Below are 16,529 nucleotides of genomic sequence, written 5' to 3' on the forward strand. Positions count from 1 at the left end.
TAGGGGCCCATGTTCCACAGAACCCTGGACATATTCTGTCTTTGCTCTGTTATTACTTTATACTGAAATTGCCTATTTCTATGTCCATCTTGCATTCCGGACTGTGAAAGCCCGTTAAAATAGAGGCTCAATAAATATCTATTGATTTTTAGCAAACTGGCCTAGAATAAACACTCCAAAATGTTTATTTCACTTCCCCTTTTGAAAGATCTCTTGCATAGACTGTTGATAATTTGGGAAGAAAACTCCAAAGGCAGTTTCCCTGAATTTAGACCCTCACATTTCTAAATGTGGGTCCAAATGAAATATTTAAAAAGTAAACAATGCTATACATAACTTAAGTTTATATTGTTAATTAAATATAATGCTCGGGATCACAGAAAAAAATTACAAAAATAATTATTCTACATATTTTATTTTTTATTGCGTTTTCCATGAACTTCTCTAGATTCACTATTTCCAGGAGTTTCATGCTTTAAGATGATTTATCAGAAATTTTCTTTATTAACATTTTTGCCGTTGATTTGTGGTAGTTCACACTGATCAAAATAAGAAAACTACAATTAGGGATCATGTGGTTTCTCAGCTTACTGTTTTAAAACCCTGAGTCATAGCACTTGGAATTGGTTTAGGTTTAATTTCAATTCTGCCATTTTTAGGTACTATGACACTGGAAAAATAATCAGTTACTTTAAAAGGGCCTCAGCTTTATCATCTGCAAAAGTTGAAATAATGCAATTTAATATCTTATGGGATTGTTTTGTGGATTTAATGCTATTGGGCATGAGAGTCTGACATAGTATCTAGCAAGGAATACATGCTCAATAATCTTTCATTCAGTCTTACTAATAAATTTAGCCATGAATTGCCTATTATAAAGTTGGGAAACAGGGATGGGCATTGCAAGGAGAGGGAACAGTCTAAAGAAAGGCACTGAGGCGTGGAGATTTACAGTATGTTCAGTTGGTGCAACTGGGGAGAGAATCTGGAGAACAAGATGAGTTGAGGATGGGGTGTGGAAGCATGAAAGTAGGATAAGGATTCAGCTCATTGTTGAATGCAAGACTAAGGCGTAAAACAATCAATAGGGAATGGCTGGATCTGTTAAATTAGGTGAGTGTCATGGTTACTTCCGTATTTTGATAGATCACTCTGGCAACAAATACTTAGGATGGAGGTGGTAGAGAGACATGAAGCAAGATGACCAGTAGGAAGATGGTTGTGATAATCCAAGTGAGAGTTAGTCATGTTCCACATGGAATGACAGGTGTCAAGCGAGGATAGGCTTAGAAAAAGAAGTATGAAAGGCAAAGGGATGAGTGTAAGATTGCTCTGAGGTTTACAGAGAAGGGAGACAGATACGACTGGCAAAGGAAGTAGATGGATGTGAAAGCAACGTAAATTGACAGGATGTGGAGATGGTGGTGGCTGCAGTGGCAGTGGCCAAATAGGGTGGAGGAAAAAGGGAAAGTTCCAAACTTCTCACAGGCATGATTTGGGAGATTGTATAGTTTACTTAGATGGGGAATACTGGGAGACAGGAAAGTTTGAGAGGGTGATAATGAGTTTAGTTGGGGATATTTTGAGTTTGAGAAGCCTGTGGGATTTCCTAGAGATGTTGATTATGTGGTTAAAAATAAAAATGTAAAATATATAAATTATAATGAACACTCATTCCAGAGATTCCTTCCTTCCTTCCTTCCTTCCTTCTCTCCTTCCTCTTTTTCTCTCTTTCTCTCTTTCTTTCTTTCTTTCTTTCTTTCTTTCTTTCTTTCTTTCTCTTTCTCTCTTTCTCTCTTTCTCTCTTTCTCTCTTTCTCTCCTTCCTTCCTTCCTTCCTTCCTTCCTTCCTTCCTTCCTTCCTTCCTTCCTTCCTTCTTTCTTTCTTTCTTCTTCTTTCTTTCTTTTTCTGTCTGCTTTGAGACAGAGTTTGTTGCCCAGGCTGGAGTGCAATGGCTCACTACAACTTTCGCCTTCCTGGTTCAAGCAATTTTCTTGCCTCAGCGTCCCAAGTAGCTGGGATTACAGACATGTGCCACCACACCCAGCTACTTTTTGTATTTTTAGTAGAGACAGGGTTTCTCCACGTTGGTCAGGCTGGCCTCGAACTCCCAGCCTCACGTGATCTGCCCATCTTGGCCTCCCAAAGTGTTGGGATTACAGACTTGAGCCACCGCATCCGGCCATTCCAGGGTTTTCTAGAATGTTTTTGTAAGATACGCATGTAGCGATCAGTAGAAATTTTTGGCAATATTCCTTCCTATGAATGTGTTTATGTAAATTGTTTACACATATTAATTTTACTAGCTAATATCTCAATTCCCCAGTGTTTAAGATCCACTTAGAGCAAGGGTCAGCATTAATGATGGCAGACATAAATCCATACTTTACTCTTCATGATTATGTTGAATCTTCCAATTTTTGATAAACCTGATTAAATCTCACTTTTGATTGAGCGTTGTAGGGTGGCTGGCCCTTCACCATTTTCTTGTTTGTGCTGCCTTGAATTATTTTCATTTTTGCCAGTTAAAAGTTTCTTCCCAGTAGTATTTTGAAGTCACTTGCTCATTTTGGTTAAAGTCAGATGATACAATCCTAAACTCTGTATCACTAGGCACCGATAAAAACACCAAGTTAGCCGGACGTGGTGGCTCAAGCCTGTAATCCCAGCACTTTGGGAGGCCGAGACGGGCGGATCACGAGGTCAGGAGATTGAAACCATCCTGGCTAGCACGGTGAAACCCCATCTCTACTAAAAAATACAAAAAACTAGCCAGACGAGGTGGCGGGCGCCTGTAGTCCCAGCTACTCGGGAGGCTGAGGCAGGAGAATGGCGTGAACCCGGGAGGCGGAGTTTGCAGTGAGCCGAGATCCGGCCACTGCACTTCAGCCTGGGCGACAGAGGGAGACTCCGCCTCAAAACAAAACAAAACAAAACAAAACAAAACAAAACAAAACAAAACACCAAGTTATCACAATACCCGGGAAGCAAAGGGAAGACAGAACCCACAGTGCAGTGGGGCTTCTGCTCTTCACTTCATGACCATTGGTGACTTGTGACTGGTATTTGGGATGTCTTGAAGATAAGTAATAAATAAGTACACTAGAAATTCTAAGATTTTTTTTTTTTTTTTTTTACCTTATGTACCCTGATTAGTAAATTCTCATTGGAATTAATTGGACTTTTGTACTGAGTTGGGCACGAAGGTGTTTTAATCCATGAAATCTTCCCTTTGGCTAAACAGGATTCATAGGGCATAATCAGAAAGAAACAAAAGCAAAAACCACTTGCTTCTTTTCACCCACTTTTAAACTTAACTCTTGGATCAGGTTTCTGCTGACATTTGGATGAAAGTTAAGGCAAGACCACAATTTTTTCAGGTGACTTTTAAAATTTGGGGGGTTCACCTCTATTCTCCATATATAGTCTCTGCTCAGTAATCAATGTGTCCAGTTCAGTATATTACAACAAATACTTTATTTAAGGTGGAAACTTCACTCTTCCTCCAGATTTTCCTCTTTCCCCAAGTTACAATTTTACCATGCCTCCTCCATCTTGCTAACCTTGACCTCTGACTTCTTCAAGGCATAAGGTTTGGCCACAATGGAGAAGTGAGGAGGTAGAAGGATTCTTCCTTGATGAGTATTTTCTGATGATCTAGTATCAGTACTTTGCAGCCTTGGCAGATGTTTAATGCTAACCTTTTCTTACTGGCAATATTTATTTGGGGTATTTTTGGAGTTTTCCTTTTTCTCTGGGATTTCTTTGTGATTCCTTTGATGTAGGAAAATGCATCTTCAGCTGCTTGCCTGTCACTCATCCTTTGGACCCTTGGTACATGACAGGGAGATTATTCCAGTTTCTTGTCTCTGGCATTGCCTCTCCTTCTGGGTCAGGATTGAAGGCAACCTCACCCAGTTTTCCCTTGCAGGTGGCCCACCTCTGATCTATGTGGAGGGGGCACATTCCTTTTAACCATGAACTAGGCAGTTACTTCCCAAATTGTAGCCCCTGCTCTGCTTCTGGGTTTTAGGCTGCCTCTCTTTAGATTTCTCTCTTTGAAAGTTTTCTTTGAGATTTCTCTGATGTGATTAGACACCAATTCTCCATGTTCCCCCAAGCTCCAGGAAACATTTGCCATGCTTTTTGAGTTGTCCTGTGGAAGCTTAAGGTGAGGGGCCTCTATACCCCATTCTGCCCATGGGACGTTTAGAGGGTAGGAAGGAGGGCTCAGCACTGTCAGAGGCCACTCAAACTCCACTCCTAGTCCTGGCATCTTACTTTTCATGCTGTGATGTGCATAAGAAGTTAAGAATCCCCAAAAAGTGCATTTTGGTTGCCTGTTTTTATAAGTCCTATATGATAGTCATGCACCTGTGTTTGGAATATGGTAGCTATAGTTTTGGGGTTCAGTTGAAACTAAAATAGTTACATTTTAAAATTATGTTTAATTTGGATCTGATCCCCAAGAGATGTGCATCCCCTGTTACTGCCCACATTTTACAGATGAGGAAACTGAGGCACAGAGGGGGTTAATAACATGCCCAAGGTCACTCAACTTTGAAGGTCTGCATTATTGGTGAGAAGTCTTATCTGGAGAAGCAGATTTGAGAGTTAAGCCTAGATGAGATTATCCAGGTGACTCAGGTTTAAGAGGCAAATATTGTGGGTTAACTTCCCAGATCCGATCATCAGCCTAGTTTCTTAGGGACCTGGGCGGAGAGAGGGAGGAGGCATTCCCTTCTACCTCTGGCCCAAAATATGGGTCATGGCCCAGCAATCCATGCAGAAAGCTCCAGAGGATGAGCTTGGTAGCAGCGCTGCTGGAAGGTTATTCTCTCTCATCTCCTCCTCCTGAGTGTGTGCCTCGGATGTAAATAATTTACAATAGCAACAATTAGAGAATGCACTCTGTGTGGGATGAACCCAATTCCCTTAATAACACTGCAGGCTTATATATAGCACAGTTCAGCCAAGGGCCCCACGTGCTCGCCACGCCACAGCCAGTGTCGGCAGTTCTGGGTAGACCAGAGCCCTATGCAGCAAGGGGCCTGTGACTCATCGAAGGTCGCAGGAGGTCAAGGGCAGCGCTCAGAATAGAACCAGCCTCCCTTTCACAAGCTCTAAACTCCAGTGGCAGGAAATTCCCTTTGTGAATCTTTTGGAAGAACAACAGTTCTGAAATGCTTAGTGATAGATCTTTAAGACTGTTGCTAGGGCATGGGGATTGGGAGATGTGGCCCCTGAGCATGGAAATTTATATTTCCACTGTATTTACTGTTAATTTGTTGATTTTGGAGGCAAGAGGCAAGAGGAGACTGGCTCAACCCAATGACTCTAAGGGAGAATAAGTTGGGTTCTACACTGTTGGTAAAAATGTGGAGATGGATGAATGACCTTCTGGAGCAGTGTCATAGAGTATGAGGGTTCATCCTGGCCCCTGCTGCCCAATAGAAGTAGAATACCCGCCACATATGTAATTTTAAAGTTTCTAGCAACCACCTTAATTTTTTATTTAATCCAGTATTTCCCAGATCATAATATTTCAACATGTAATCAGTATAAAACATTAGTGGGCTATTTAAAATTCTATTGGCCAGGCATGGTGGCTCACACCTTTAATCCCAGAACTTTGGGAGGCCAAGGTGGGAGGATGGCTTGAGCTTCCCCAAAATAATAAAATTAGTCTCTACAAAAAATAATAAAATTAGCCAGGCATGGTGGCTTGTGCTTGTAGTCCCAGCTAGTCGGGAGGCTGATGCAGGAGGATCACTTGAGCTGGGGAGGTCAATGCTGCAGTGAGCTGTATTTGTGCCACTGCACTCTAGCCTGGGAAATAGAGTGAGACCTTGTCTCAAAACACTAAAAATAAATTAATTGATTAAAAATAAATAAATTCCATTATTCTTGCTAAGTCTTTGAAATGCTGGTGTATATTTTTATCAATAGCACACTTCCATTTGGACTAGCCATATTGGATGCTCTTGATAGACACATGTGGTCAGGGGCTCCAAAACTGGGCATCACAGCCTCCAGTTCTAAATCTGCTGTTTGCCAACTTTATGGTATGAAGCCAGTTACTTCGCCTTTCTGAACCTTAGTTTCCCCTCCTCACCATGTATAAAATGGGTACCATAACCCCTCTCTCTCCTGGTATTTCCACAGGTCACATGTATAAAGCAATAAGTGCAGTTTCTGACACATAGTAAATGTCCACTTAATGTGTGATTTCTTCCTCAAAATGACTTTCACAGTAACTGAAGTATAAGCTCCCTGCGGGAGATGGAAATGCAACCTGACTTCCGAATATAGTCAAGCGTTGAACCCACCCTGTCCCTGTCTCTTTTCCTTTCTTCCACTGACATTGCTTTTCCCTGCGGCATCTCCACCAGTCATCTCTTTACTTTCTTTAGGTCTCTACCTGGAAGCCCCTTTATCAGAGATGCTTTTCCTGCGCACCCTTGCATAGAAAGCAGCACCTCCACTCTCAGACCTCTGACCTGCCTTGGTTTTGTTCAGAGCGCTCTGCACCCACCACATGTAGAGTCAGTGCCCATTTGTTTCCTCCCCTCTCCCCACTAACCAAAAATAAGCTCTTTGAGGGCCCTGGCTGTTCTGTCCACTATTGAATTTCTATCTTCTAGAAGAGTACCTGACACATAATAGTTGTTCAGTATGGTAATGAATGAGTAGATAAATTTATTGAACATCCACAATGCCTTTTGACCTTAGCAGATAGTACAGAAATGAAATCCACAGTTCATTTGATGAGAGGGAGACAGAGTGAGAGATGGATGATCAGCTGCCTCAGGGCTCTGGTTCTCCCTAAGCTCTCTGCCACCTGGTGTGCTATCCTCAGCACACACCTCATCACTCTCCTGCCTTCTCCCACCCACCCAAGGCTTTTGTAGGCTGTCTGTTCTGCTGTAATTTCCTTTTCCCCATGTGTGCTTAATAAAACTGTACATGCTATTTGAAACCCTTCTCAAGTACTATGTCCCTCTTCTATGGGGTTCTCTCAGTGCCCTTGCTGAAAACAGTTTCTCTGGCCTCCATTCCTCCACTGGACTTCTTTTCTTTATTATAGTATTTATGGCAGCATATTTCATATTAGAATTGTTCATACTTGGATGTGACTCCTCCATTATATTTTGAATCTCTGGAGAGCAGGATCTAATTTCAGTTGGAATGAGATGGGGCTGGCGAATGCTGGAGATTGTACAGAGTGTGTAATGAGATATTCACAGGTTAGAATCCCAAATCTGACACTTGGGAGTTGTGAGCTTGAGAAAGTTATTCAATGTCTGTGAGTCCTAGGGTGCTCATTTGTTAAACTGGATAACTGTACCCATTTTGTGGAATACATCTTTATTTGTAGCTGCTCTGAACTGTATGCTTTGGCAACTACCAAGAAAACAAACCATTTTAAAGCCAGCATATAGTAGATGCTCAATAAATACCGATAATGTGACTCTCATATTATCTCGAGTCTCCAGCACAGTTGGTGCTGATATGGTCTTATTTACACAATGGGAGTCACTGCCTGCCATCATAACAAATATATATATATATATGGGTAACATATGTACTCCTCCTTGTTCCAGACCAACAAAATACCCATTTCCATTAATAGAGTCAAGGACTCTATAGAACCTTTCATTTTCATTTCTGGTGCTCTGCGGATTACTGTGATGTTCTAAATCAACAGAGATATATTCTGACTTGAAACATTCATCTCTACCTGAGGAAATGTAGATTGTATTACAGACCCTAAGAACAAAGCAGGTTGAAACACAGCCATACATGCCCAGTGCCTGGCCAAGGTAATGTGGCAGAATGAGAAGAACTCTTAACTGAGAACTAGAAGGTAGGAGTCTAGCCGAATTTGCCACTCAGGTTATGATCTGTAAAAAGGAGTTGGATTAGAGCAGGGTTTCTCAACATTTGCATCATTGACATGTGGGGTCCCGTATTCTTTGTTGTGGGGGCTGTCGTGTGCAGTGTAAGATGTTTAGCAGCATCCCTGGCCTCCACCCACCAGATGCCAGCAGCATCCCCTCAGTTGTGATGATCAAAGATATTCCCTGGGGAGCAAAAGGTCCACCCTTGGGAAGTACTGAATTAAATCTTTCAAATTTCAGCTAATTATGGGAGTATAGGCTGAGATCTCACTCTCCTACACACACACACACACACACATCCACATTTCTCTTCCATGTATGACCTTGTTCCACTTTTGAGAGCTGCAGCGTTCTGAGTCTTGTTTCTTTGCAAACAGTCTAACAGCTAAGCATTCTCTCACAGGCTCCCACCTTGCACCAGTTTACAATAGAAGGCATGTAGAAGGGCTGTGTGGGTGACACGCTGTGACTTCAATGTGTTGTATCACTACCAGGATCTCCCAACAATCTCCTTCATCCCCTGCTTGCCACTTGGGGGCTCTGGCAGACAGTTTGGCAGTTGTAGTTGTTACTGTTCTGTACTCAACATGTACGGCTTTGTTTTAGGCTCTGAACAAGACCTCAGGCCACAGCTTTTGCCAGCTCACTCTGCTCACGTACCTTTCTCTTTTGCCCCTGACAGCTGAGACTTGCAGTGACAAGCAAATTTTTATAGCAGCTCATGATAAAACAGTGCAATGGGCAACAGAGAGAAATAACCAACTGGGCAAGAAATCACATCTCTCTTTAAAATTTTTTTTTCTCTTTCTTAGCTTTGCTTTATCTTTCATATTCAGCTGGAAAAGTAGACAAATGAGGTGTCATATTTAATCATGTGTATAGATGGGTTTGCAGTTGACAAATTGTTTGTGTCGTTACCACATTTTCACATGGAAAACATAAAAATCTGAGGTCTGGAGAGAAGACATGACTGTCCAGAGTCATGCAGCTGAGCGAGAGTAGCCATAGTTTTCTAAAGATTATTTCCAGTTAAAGGCTTACAGCCCAAGGAACAAGACAGACATAGAAACAATTACAGGCATATCTCAGAGATATTGTAGGTTGTGTTCCAGATGACCACAATAAAGCAAATATTGCAATAAATGGAATCACCCCAAGTTTTTGGCCTCCCAGTGCATATTAAACTTATGTTTACAGTATCCTGTAGCCTATTAAGTGTAGGATAGCAGTGTGTCTCAGAAAACAATGTATATGCCTTTATTAAAAACACTTTATTACTGAAATAAAAGGCTAATGATCATCTGAAATTTCAGTGAATTAAAATCTTTTTGCTGGCATAAGGTCTTGCCTCAATGTTGTTGGCTTCTGAGTGATCAGGGTGGTCAGATTGCTGAAGGTTGGGAGGCTGTGGCAACTTCTTAAAATAAGACAACAATGAGATTTTCCACATCAATTGACTCTTTCTTTCATGAAATAATTTTGTAGAATGTGATGCGGTTTGATAGTATGTTATATAAGGTAGAACTGCTTTCATAACCAGAGTCAGTACTCTCAAATCCTGCCACTGTTTTATCAACGAAGTTTATGTAGTATTCTAAATCCTTTGTTGTCATTTCAACAGTGTTCATAGCATCTTCATCAAGAGTAGACTCCATCTCGAGATACTGCTTTCTTTGCTCATCCGTAAAGAGCAACTTGTCATCCGTTCAAGTTTCATCGTGAAATTGCAGCAATTCAGTCATATCCTCAGGCTCTACTTCTAAATCTAGTTCTCTTGCTATTTCTGTCACATCTACAGTGATTTACTCCACTGAAGTCTTGAACCCCTCATGATCATTCATGAGTTTTGAAATCAACTTCTTCCAAATTCCTGTTACTGTTGATATTTTGACTTCTTCCCGTGAATCACAAATGTTCTTAATGGCATCTAGAATGGTGACTCTTTTCCAGAAGGTTTCCAATTTACAATGCCCAGATCCATCAGAGGAATCCCTCTTTATGGCAGCTATAGCAATATAAAATGTATTTCTTTTTCCTTTTTTTTTTTTTTTGAGATGGAGTGTCACTCTGTCGCCGGACTGTAGTGTAGTGGCACGATCTTGGTTCACTGCAACCTCTGCCTCCTGGGTTCAAGCGATTCTCCTGGCTCAGCCTCCCAAGTAGCTGTAACTGCAGGTGTGTGCCACCATGCCCAGCTAATTTTTGTATTTTTAGTAGAGACGGAGTTTCGCCATGTTGGCCAGGATAGTCTCGAACTCTTAACCTCATGAAATGTATTTCTCAATAAAACTTGAAAGTCAAAATCATGCCTTGATCTATGGGCTGCAGAATGGATGTTGTTTCAGCAGGCATGAAAACACCATTGATCTCCTTGTATATCTCTATCAGAGCCCTTATGTGACTAGATGCATTGTCAATGGGCAATAATATTGAAAGGAATCTTTTTTTTTTGCACAGTAGTTCTGGATAATGGCCTTAAAATACTCAGTAAACTATGTTGTAAACAAATGTGCTGTCATCCAGGCTTTAGATCACAAGCAGAGTAGATTTAACCTACTCTTAAGGACTCTAGGAGTTTTGGAATGGTAGGTGAGCATTGGCGTCAACTTAAAGCCATCTGCTGCATTAGCCCTAATGAGAGACAGTCTGTCCTTTGAAGCTTTGAAGTCACACACTGATTTCTCTCTAACTATGGAAATCATCGACATCTTCCAGTGTAAAGCTATTTTGTATACACTGAAAATAGGTTGTTGGCCGGGTGCGGTGGCTTACGTCTGTAATCCCAGCACTTTGGGAGGCTGAGGCGGGCAGATCACTTGAGGCCAGGAGTTCAAGACCAGCATGGCCAACATGGCAAAACCCTGTTTCTACTAAATGTACAAAAAATGAGCTGGGCATGGTGGCATGCGCCTGTAATCTCAGCTACTGGGGAAGCTGAGGCGTGAGAATCGCTTGAACCCGAGAGGTGGAAGTTGCAGTGAGCCAAGATCGCACCACTGCGCTCCAGCCTAGGTGACAGAGCAAGACCCTGTCTCCAAAATAAGAAAGAAAATAGGTTGCTTACTGTAGCCATCTTCATCAATAATCGAGGCTAAATCTTCTGGATAACTTGCTGCACCTTCTCCATCAGCATTAGCTTCTTCATCTTGTACTTTTATGTTATAGAGATGGCTTCTTTCTTGAAACCCTAGGAAGCAACCTCTGCTAGCTTCAGACTTTTCTTCTGCAGCATTTTCACATCTCTCATCCTTCATGGAAATGAAGAGTTAGAACCTTACTCTGGATTAGACTTTGGCTTAAGGGAATGTTGTGGCTGATTTGACCTGCTACCCAGACCACTAAAATTCTCTTCATTCAACATGAGGCTGTTTTGCTTTCTTATCATTCATGTGTTCACTGGAACAGCACATCTAATTTCCTTGAAGGACTTCTCCTTTGCATTCACAACGTGGCTAACTGGTGCAAGAGCCCTAGCTTCCACCCTGTCTTGCCTTTTGCCATGCCTTCTAGCTTTTGATTTAAAGTGAGAGACATAGGACTCTTCCTTTCACTTAAACAATTAGAGGTCATTGTAGGTTTACTAATTTTGCTATTATTGTTTCTCAGGGAGTAGGGAGGCCTGAGGAAAGGGAGAGAAAAGGAATACCTAGTCAGTGGAGCAGTCAGAACACACACATTTATCGATAAAGTTTGCCATCTTATATGGGTCCATTTCATGGTGCCCCCAAATAACTACAATAATAACATCACAGTTTGCTGACCACAGACCACCATAACAGATACAACAATAATAAAAAAGTGTGAAGTATTTTGATAATTATCAAAATGTGACACCAAGACACGGTGTGAGCACATATTGTTGGAAAATTGGTGCTAACAGACTAGGTAGGCTGAGGGCTGCCACAAACCTTCGATTTGTAAAAACTTTAATATTTGTAAATCTCAATAAAGTGAAGTACAGTAAAATGAAGTATGCCTGTAAGCATTATACAAGATGATAAGGGCTAAAATGCAGTTACAGGAAATGAGCAACTATAGCTCAGAGGAGTAAACAAATAATACTTTTTCAAATGAATAAAAAAGGAAATTGACCTTTGAGGACATGACCTCAGCTGGCTGCTGAAGGATATAAACAGGGTTTGGCCAGGCAGTGGGGATCAGGTAAACAAAAACACTGTCTCATAGGGAATAAGTTGACATCAGTATTTACATTCATCATCATTATCCTCATCATCATACATGCTATTTATTGAGCACTTACTGTATGCCAGGCACAAGAGGGAGCAATTATGTCATTTAATTGTCATCTTGGTTCTGAGTGTAGGTGCTATTGTTAACCACATTTTGCAGATGAGGAAACTGAAAGTCAGAAAAGTTAAATACATGACCTGAAATACTACTGTTTCTAACAGATACAAACTGGATTTAAAGCTGCCTTTCAATATGGAGTAAAAGAAGCTCTGTTAGAATAAGTAGGATGGGGTCACATACATTTAAGCAAGTAAGTAGTCTGACAAGGAGGGCAGATCATGAGGTCAGGAGTTCGAGACCAGCCTGCCAACATAGTGAAACCCCATCTCTATGAAAAATACAAAAATTAGCTGGATGTGGTGGCACATGACTGTAGTCCCAGCTACTCAAGGGGCTGAGGCAAGATAATCACCTGAACCCTGGAGGTGGAGGTTGCAATGAGCTGAGACTGGGCCATTGCCCTCCAGCCTGGGTGACAGGGTGAGACTCCGTCTCAAACAAAACAAAACAAAACAAAACAAAGCAAAAAGTGTAAATTTTGTTTACAAAATTGGCATGACCCTGTGATTTCTGGTCTATTCTCTCCACAAGGAACCTCTCTACCAAAGCTAGCCCTTAGTCTTAAGCATTTCACCCTCGCAGCACCACTAGGCCATAATACCCCCTAATAAAAGAAGCGTGTAAGACCCATGACAAAATGACCGCCTTCAATTTTCCTTTTGAACCCTGGGCAACCTTTGAGGCTGAATCACCAAAAGACAAATTCTCTGGCCATATTTCTTTGGGTTTGGGAGACATTCCATTGAACATTGCAGAAGTGAATTGTAAGCAAGCTCCATGAACTCTTCATCTCTAAAATATTCAACCTAGATAGTCATGATAACAATCCATCACAAGACTTTGTGCATTCATCTGTTCATGCAAAAGCAAAATGTGTACTCAGTGGATACATGTCTGGTGAGAGAAGGAAAAGGAACTCTTGTTTATTGATACCTCTTTATGAGAGGCAGGTTGTTAGTGAAGACATTAACTGGTACAGTCACTTGAATTATGTCTCCATGTCTCATACTGGGTGTATGAGACTCTGTTTCTGCATTAATTCATTTTATTCATTTTTTCAACACCTCTTCCTTGAGCATCTACGATGTGCCAAGTGCCAAGCTACGGGCTCGTAAGCTCACCCTGTTTTACTTACGAGAAAACTGCATCCATAATAGACCAAACAGTTTGTATATGTTTAGACAATATGTGAACAGCAAAACAGGAACATGGGCCCAGATTTCCATAGATTCTATGTTTTTAACCAGAACTATACTGGGTTTTGTAAACTTTAAAGCACTTTACTGACATAAGGTATTATTATGAAGATATGTTAATCACATTTTTTCTTTTCCTGTGTCTTTCTCTGTCTTTTACTCCTCTCCCCCTCTCCTCTCTCTCTTTTGGTTTCTCTTTTTTTCTCTCTTTTTTTAAATTCTTTCTTCTATAGGACTCCACAGAATGGAGCAAGAATGAGAGGAAAAAGGCCGGCAGAAAAGCATGAACTGGAGGTTTGTTGAGCTCCTCTACTTCCTGTTTATATGGGGCCGTATCTCAGTGCAGCCCTCCCACCAGGAACCAGCTGGGACAGACCAACATGTCTCCAAGGAATTTGATTGGCTCATTTCAGACAGGGGGCCTTTCCACCACTCCAGGAGCTACCTATCCTTTGTGGAAAGACACCGTCAAGGATTTACAACCAGATATAAAATATACAGGTAAGACCTGGGCTAAATAGCCCTTGCCTTACATTCGTATTGTGCTTTGTGGAGTCAGGCATTGATTGGTGCAACCCTTGCTGTGTGCAGAAGTGTCTGGGTCAAGGGTCTGTGCTCCTTCCACAAGCTGTTTTTGATTTAAGATTTTTTTTTCTTTGCAGAAGATATTAGCAATGACAAGGAGACGATCAAATAATTAATACTTATTGAGTACTTATTTATATGCTGGGCAGGGATCTTAATACTTATTATACCTTGTCTCATTTAAACCTTCTAATAACCATCAGATAAAGGTTTTGATTGTTTTTCCCACTTTACAAATTAGGTCATCAAGCCTCAGCTAGGTTGAGTTACATGTCTAATGTCATATAGTTAGAAGTGGTCGGACTGGGATTCAGAATCTGGTTTATCATCCATATCATAATTTTAGTCAGCCACATCAAGTATAAGTAACGTTGTTTTGAAAACGCTGCTGATGTACCTAATATCCTACCCAAATACATTCAAACATTTGGAAAAAAAAGAAACCTTTTCTTGAGCAGGTCTGTACTGGTTCTTGGACCATTGACATTCTACTCATCCAAAAAAAGACTTAGCCCAAATTTTTCCTCTTTGAAACTATTTTAGAGTTTTCACATTCCACTTAACCGCCACATCTTTGATATATCCACAGCTCTGTACACTGACACCTCTTTAATTTAAAATCATTTGGAATTAGATTGCATTCTTGTGTATTTTTCGCACCTAACTGGAAACTCTTTGAGGGAATGACTTGTACAGAATTCATTTCTAGATCCCCAGAGTGATTTTTGCTCTGCCTTGTTACCATAAACACACAGTGAATGCTGTGGACTTAAATGAATAAGAGAATGCAAAGAACTCTCTCAGGTGTAGTTAGGTGTGGTCTTAGGAGGTTAACTAGTTATAATATCACATGGTGGTGGCTACAATGCAGTTTTATAAAGGGGACTCTGGTCCATGTTAGATAATCCATATGTGTTGGTTATTGCTGTTGAAATAAGAGGTACCCTGAATGGAACCACAGATTCAGAATATTCAACAGTAGCATCCTTTTAGTGAGCACTTATCATGTGCTATGAATGGAGGATGTTCAATCCTCATAACCTCCTTTATGAGATGGGCAGTGGCTTCTACAGTTGGGAAAATCAGGACTTTGGAGGTTGAGTGTGTTGCTATAAGTCATCCATCCAGTAAGGAGTGGAACTAGGCTCTACACACTGATTTACCTGACCCCAGTGCTTTCCTTCCAATCACTCTGTTGGCTGCCTCCCCGGTATTGCTTCCAAATGTGGAGTGTTGCAGAGCTCTAAGAAACTTTTTCCAAAAATTTTTCTTTGCAATCATTTGTATACATCTGGGGGGTTGTTTTAGACATGTTGAGAAGTAAAAGGTTGCTATGAGAATGGGGGATTAAGACCTCTGGATACTGATTTCAGTTCTTCATGCACTTGTCTTGTGACACTAGTTAAGCTCCCTCATCTTTTGCATTCTACTGTCCTCATTTATCAAATGATAGGGCTGATGTAGATCAGCAGTTTTCAACCTATGTTATTCAAAAATCTGAGGATTGATTAAAGTAGCCATAGAAACCATTGCAATGTGGGGAGCGTAGCAAAGAGATGACCAGGCAGGATTCTGAGCCCTACACCTCCCTTATACTAGAGAAGGTTTATATCTGCTTTTGTGTTAAGATTTCATGTATGGTTTACTTTGGATTCTACTCCTAAAACAAAGTTTGCAATCATCCAATAAGTTGTTTTCTAAGGTCCTGTCTAGCTCCAAAATTACATTTAATATTTAACCGAAGTCAAATGGCTAATTAAATGACGGAGTTCAACCCAGAAGTTAGGCCCCTGGTCATCTAGTTATTCATTCCTTCTTTTATTTAATCCTCAAATAATTATTAAGCACCAGCTACAAATTCAACACTATGTTTAGGGCAGAAGATACAATGATGAGTAAAATAAATATAATAGTTGCTGTCATAGGAAAGACTGACATTAATTAAACACATGCATATTTCTATGTATAATAAGTGCTATAAAGAAAAATGTGCAGGATGGGTATAACTGGGAAATCATAAATACCACAAACATTGATTTGGCACCTACAATGTCCAAGGATTAGGCGGAACTCTTGTCATAATGTGCATGTGAACCCATATGCAAATATGCACCCAGAGACATGTGCTCATCCAGATGCTGATCAGAGCAAAAGCCAACTAGGACATGATCATTGGGGCAATTGTGAATTGATACTTTTTCCTTCCTGTATGCCACTTTGTTGAAACACTGACGTTTCCACAAAGCATGTCCATAGGCAATTTCCATTGTGCCTCTCTTCCTGTATGCTAGCATGGACACAGCACATTACAGACTTGACATTTTAATCATAAAAAAGAGAAAGGCCTGACTACCATAGTGCTACATTTTTTGATGCTAGAGAGCCAGCCTTACTGATCTGCCGAGACTTCAAGCTTCCACCAATTCCCTCCTCCCCAGAATCCTGGCTGGAACCCAGGGTGATTGGGACGCTTCAGAAAGAAACTGGGAAGAAGCTTTCTCTCCTTATTTAACTAGGTTAAGGCCATCTTCTTTCT

The 16,529-nt window shown here is 40.9% G+C and overlaps 1 protein-coding gene across 1 annotated transcript in view; it reads left to right on the top strand.

The window, feature by feature from the left end:
* Nucleotides 1–16,529, top strand: part of BRINP1 (BMP/retinoic acid inducible neural specific 1) — a 200,838-nt gene that overhangs the window by 45,581 nt on the left and 138,728 nt on the right. The window contains 1 exon segment of the mRNA XM_033237641.1: nt 13,642–13,909. Coding sequence (XP_033093532.1) covers nt 13,692–13,909 — 218 coding nt within the window. The 5' untranslated portion in view covers nt 13,642–13,691.

Source organism: Trachypithecus francoisi, unplaced genomic scaffold, assembly GCF_009764315.1.
Source record: "Trachypithecus francoisi isolate TF-2019V2 unplaced genomic scaffold, Tfra_2.0 Lachesis_group16, whole genome shotgun sequence".
Taxonomy (NCBI): Eukaryota; Metazoa; Chordata; class Mammalia; order Primates; family Cercopithecidae; genus Trachypithecus; species Trachypithecus francoisi.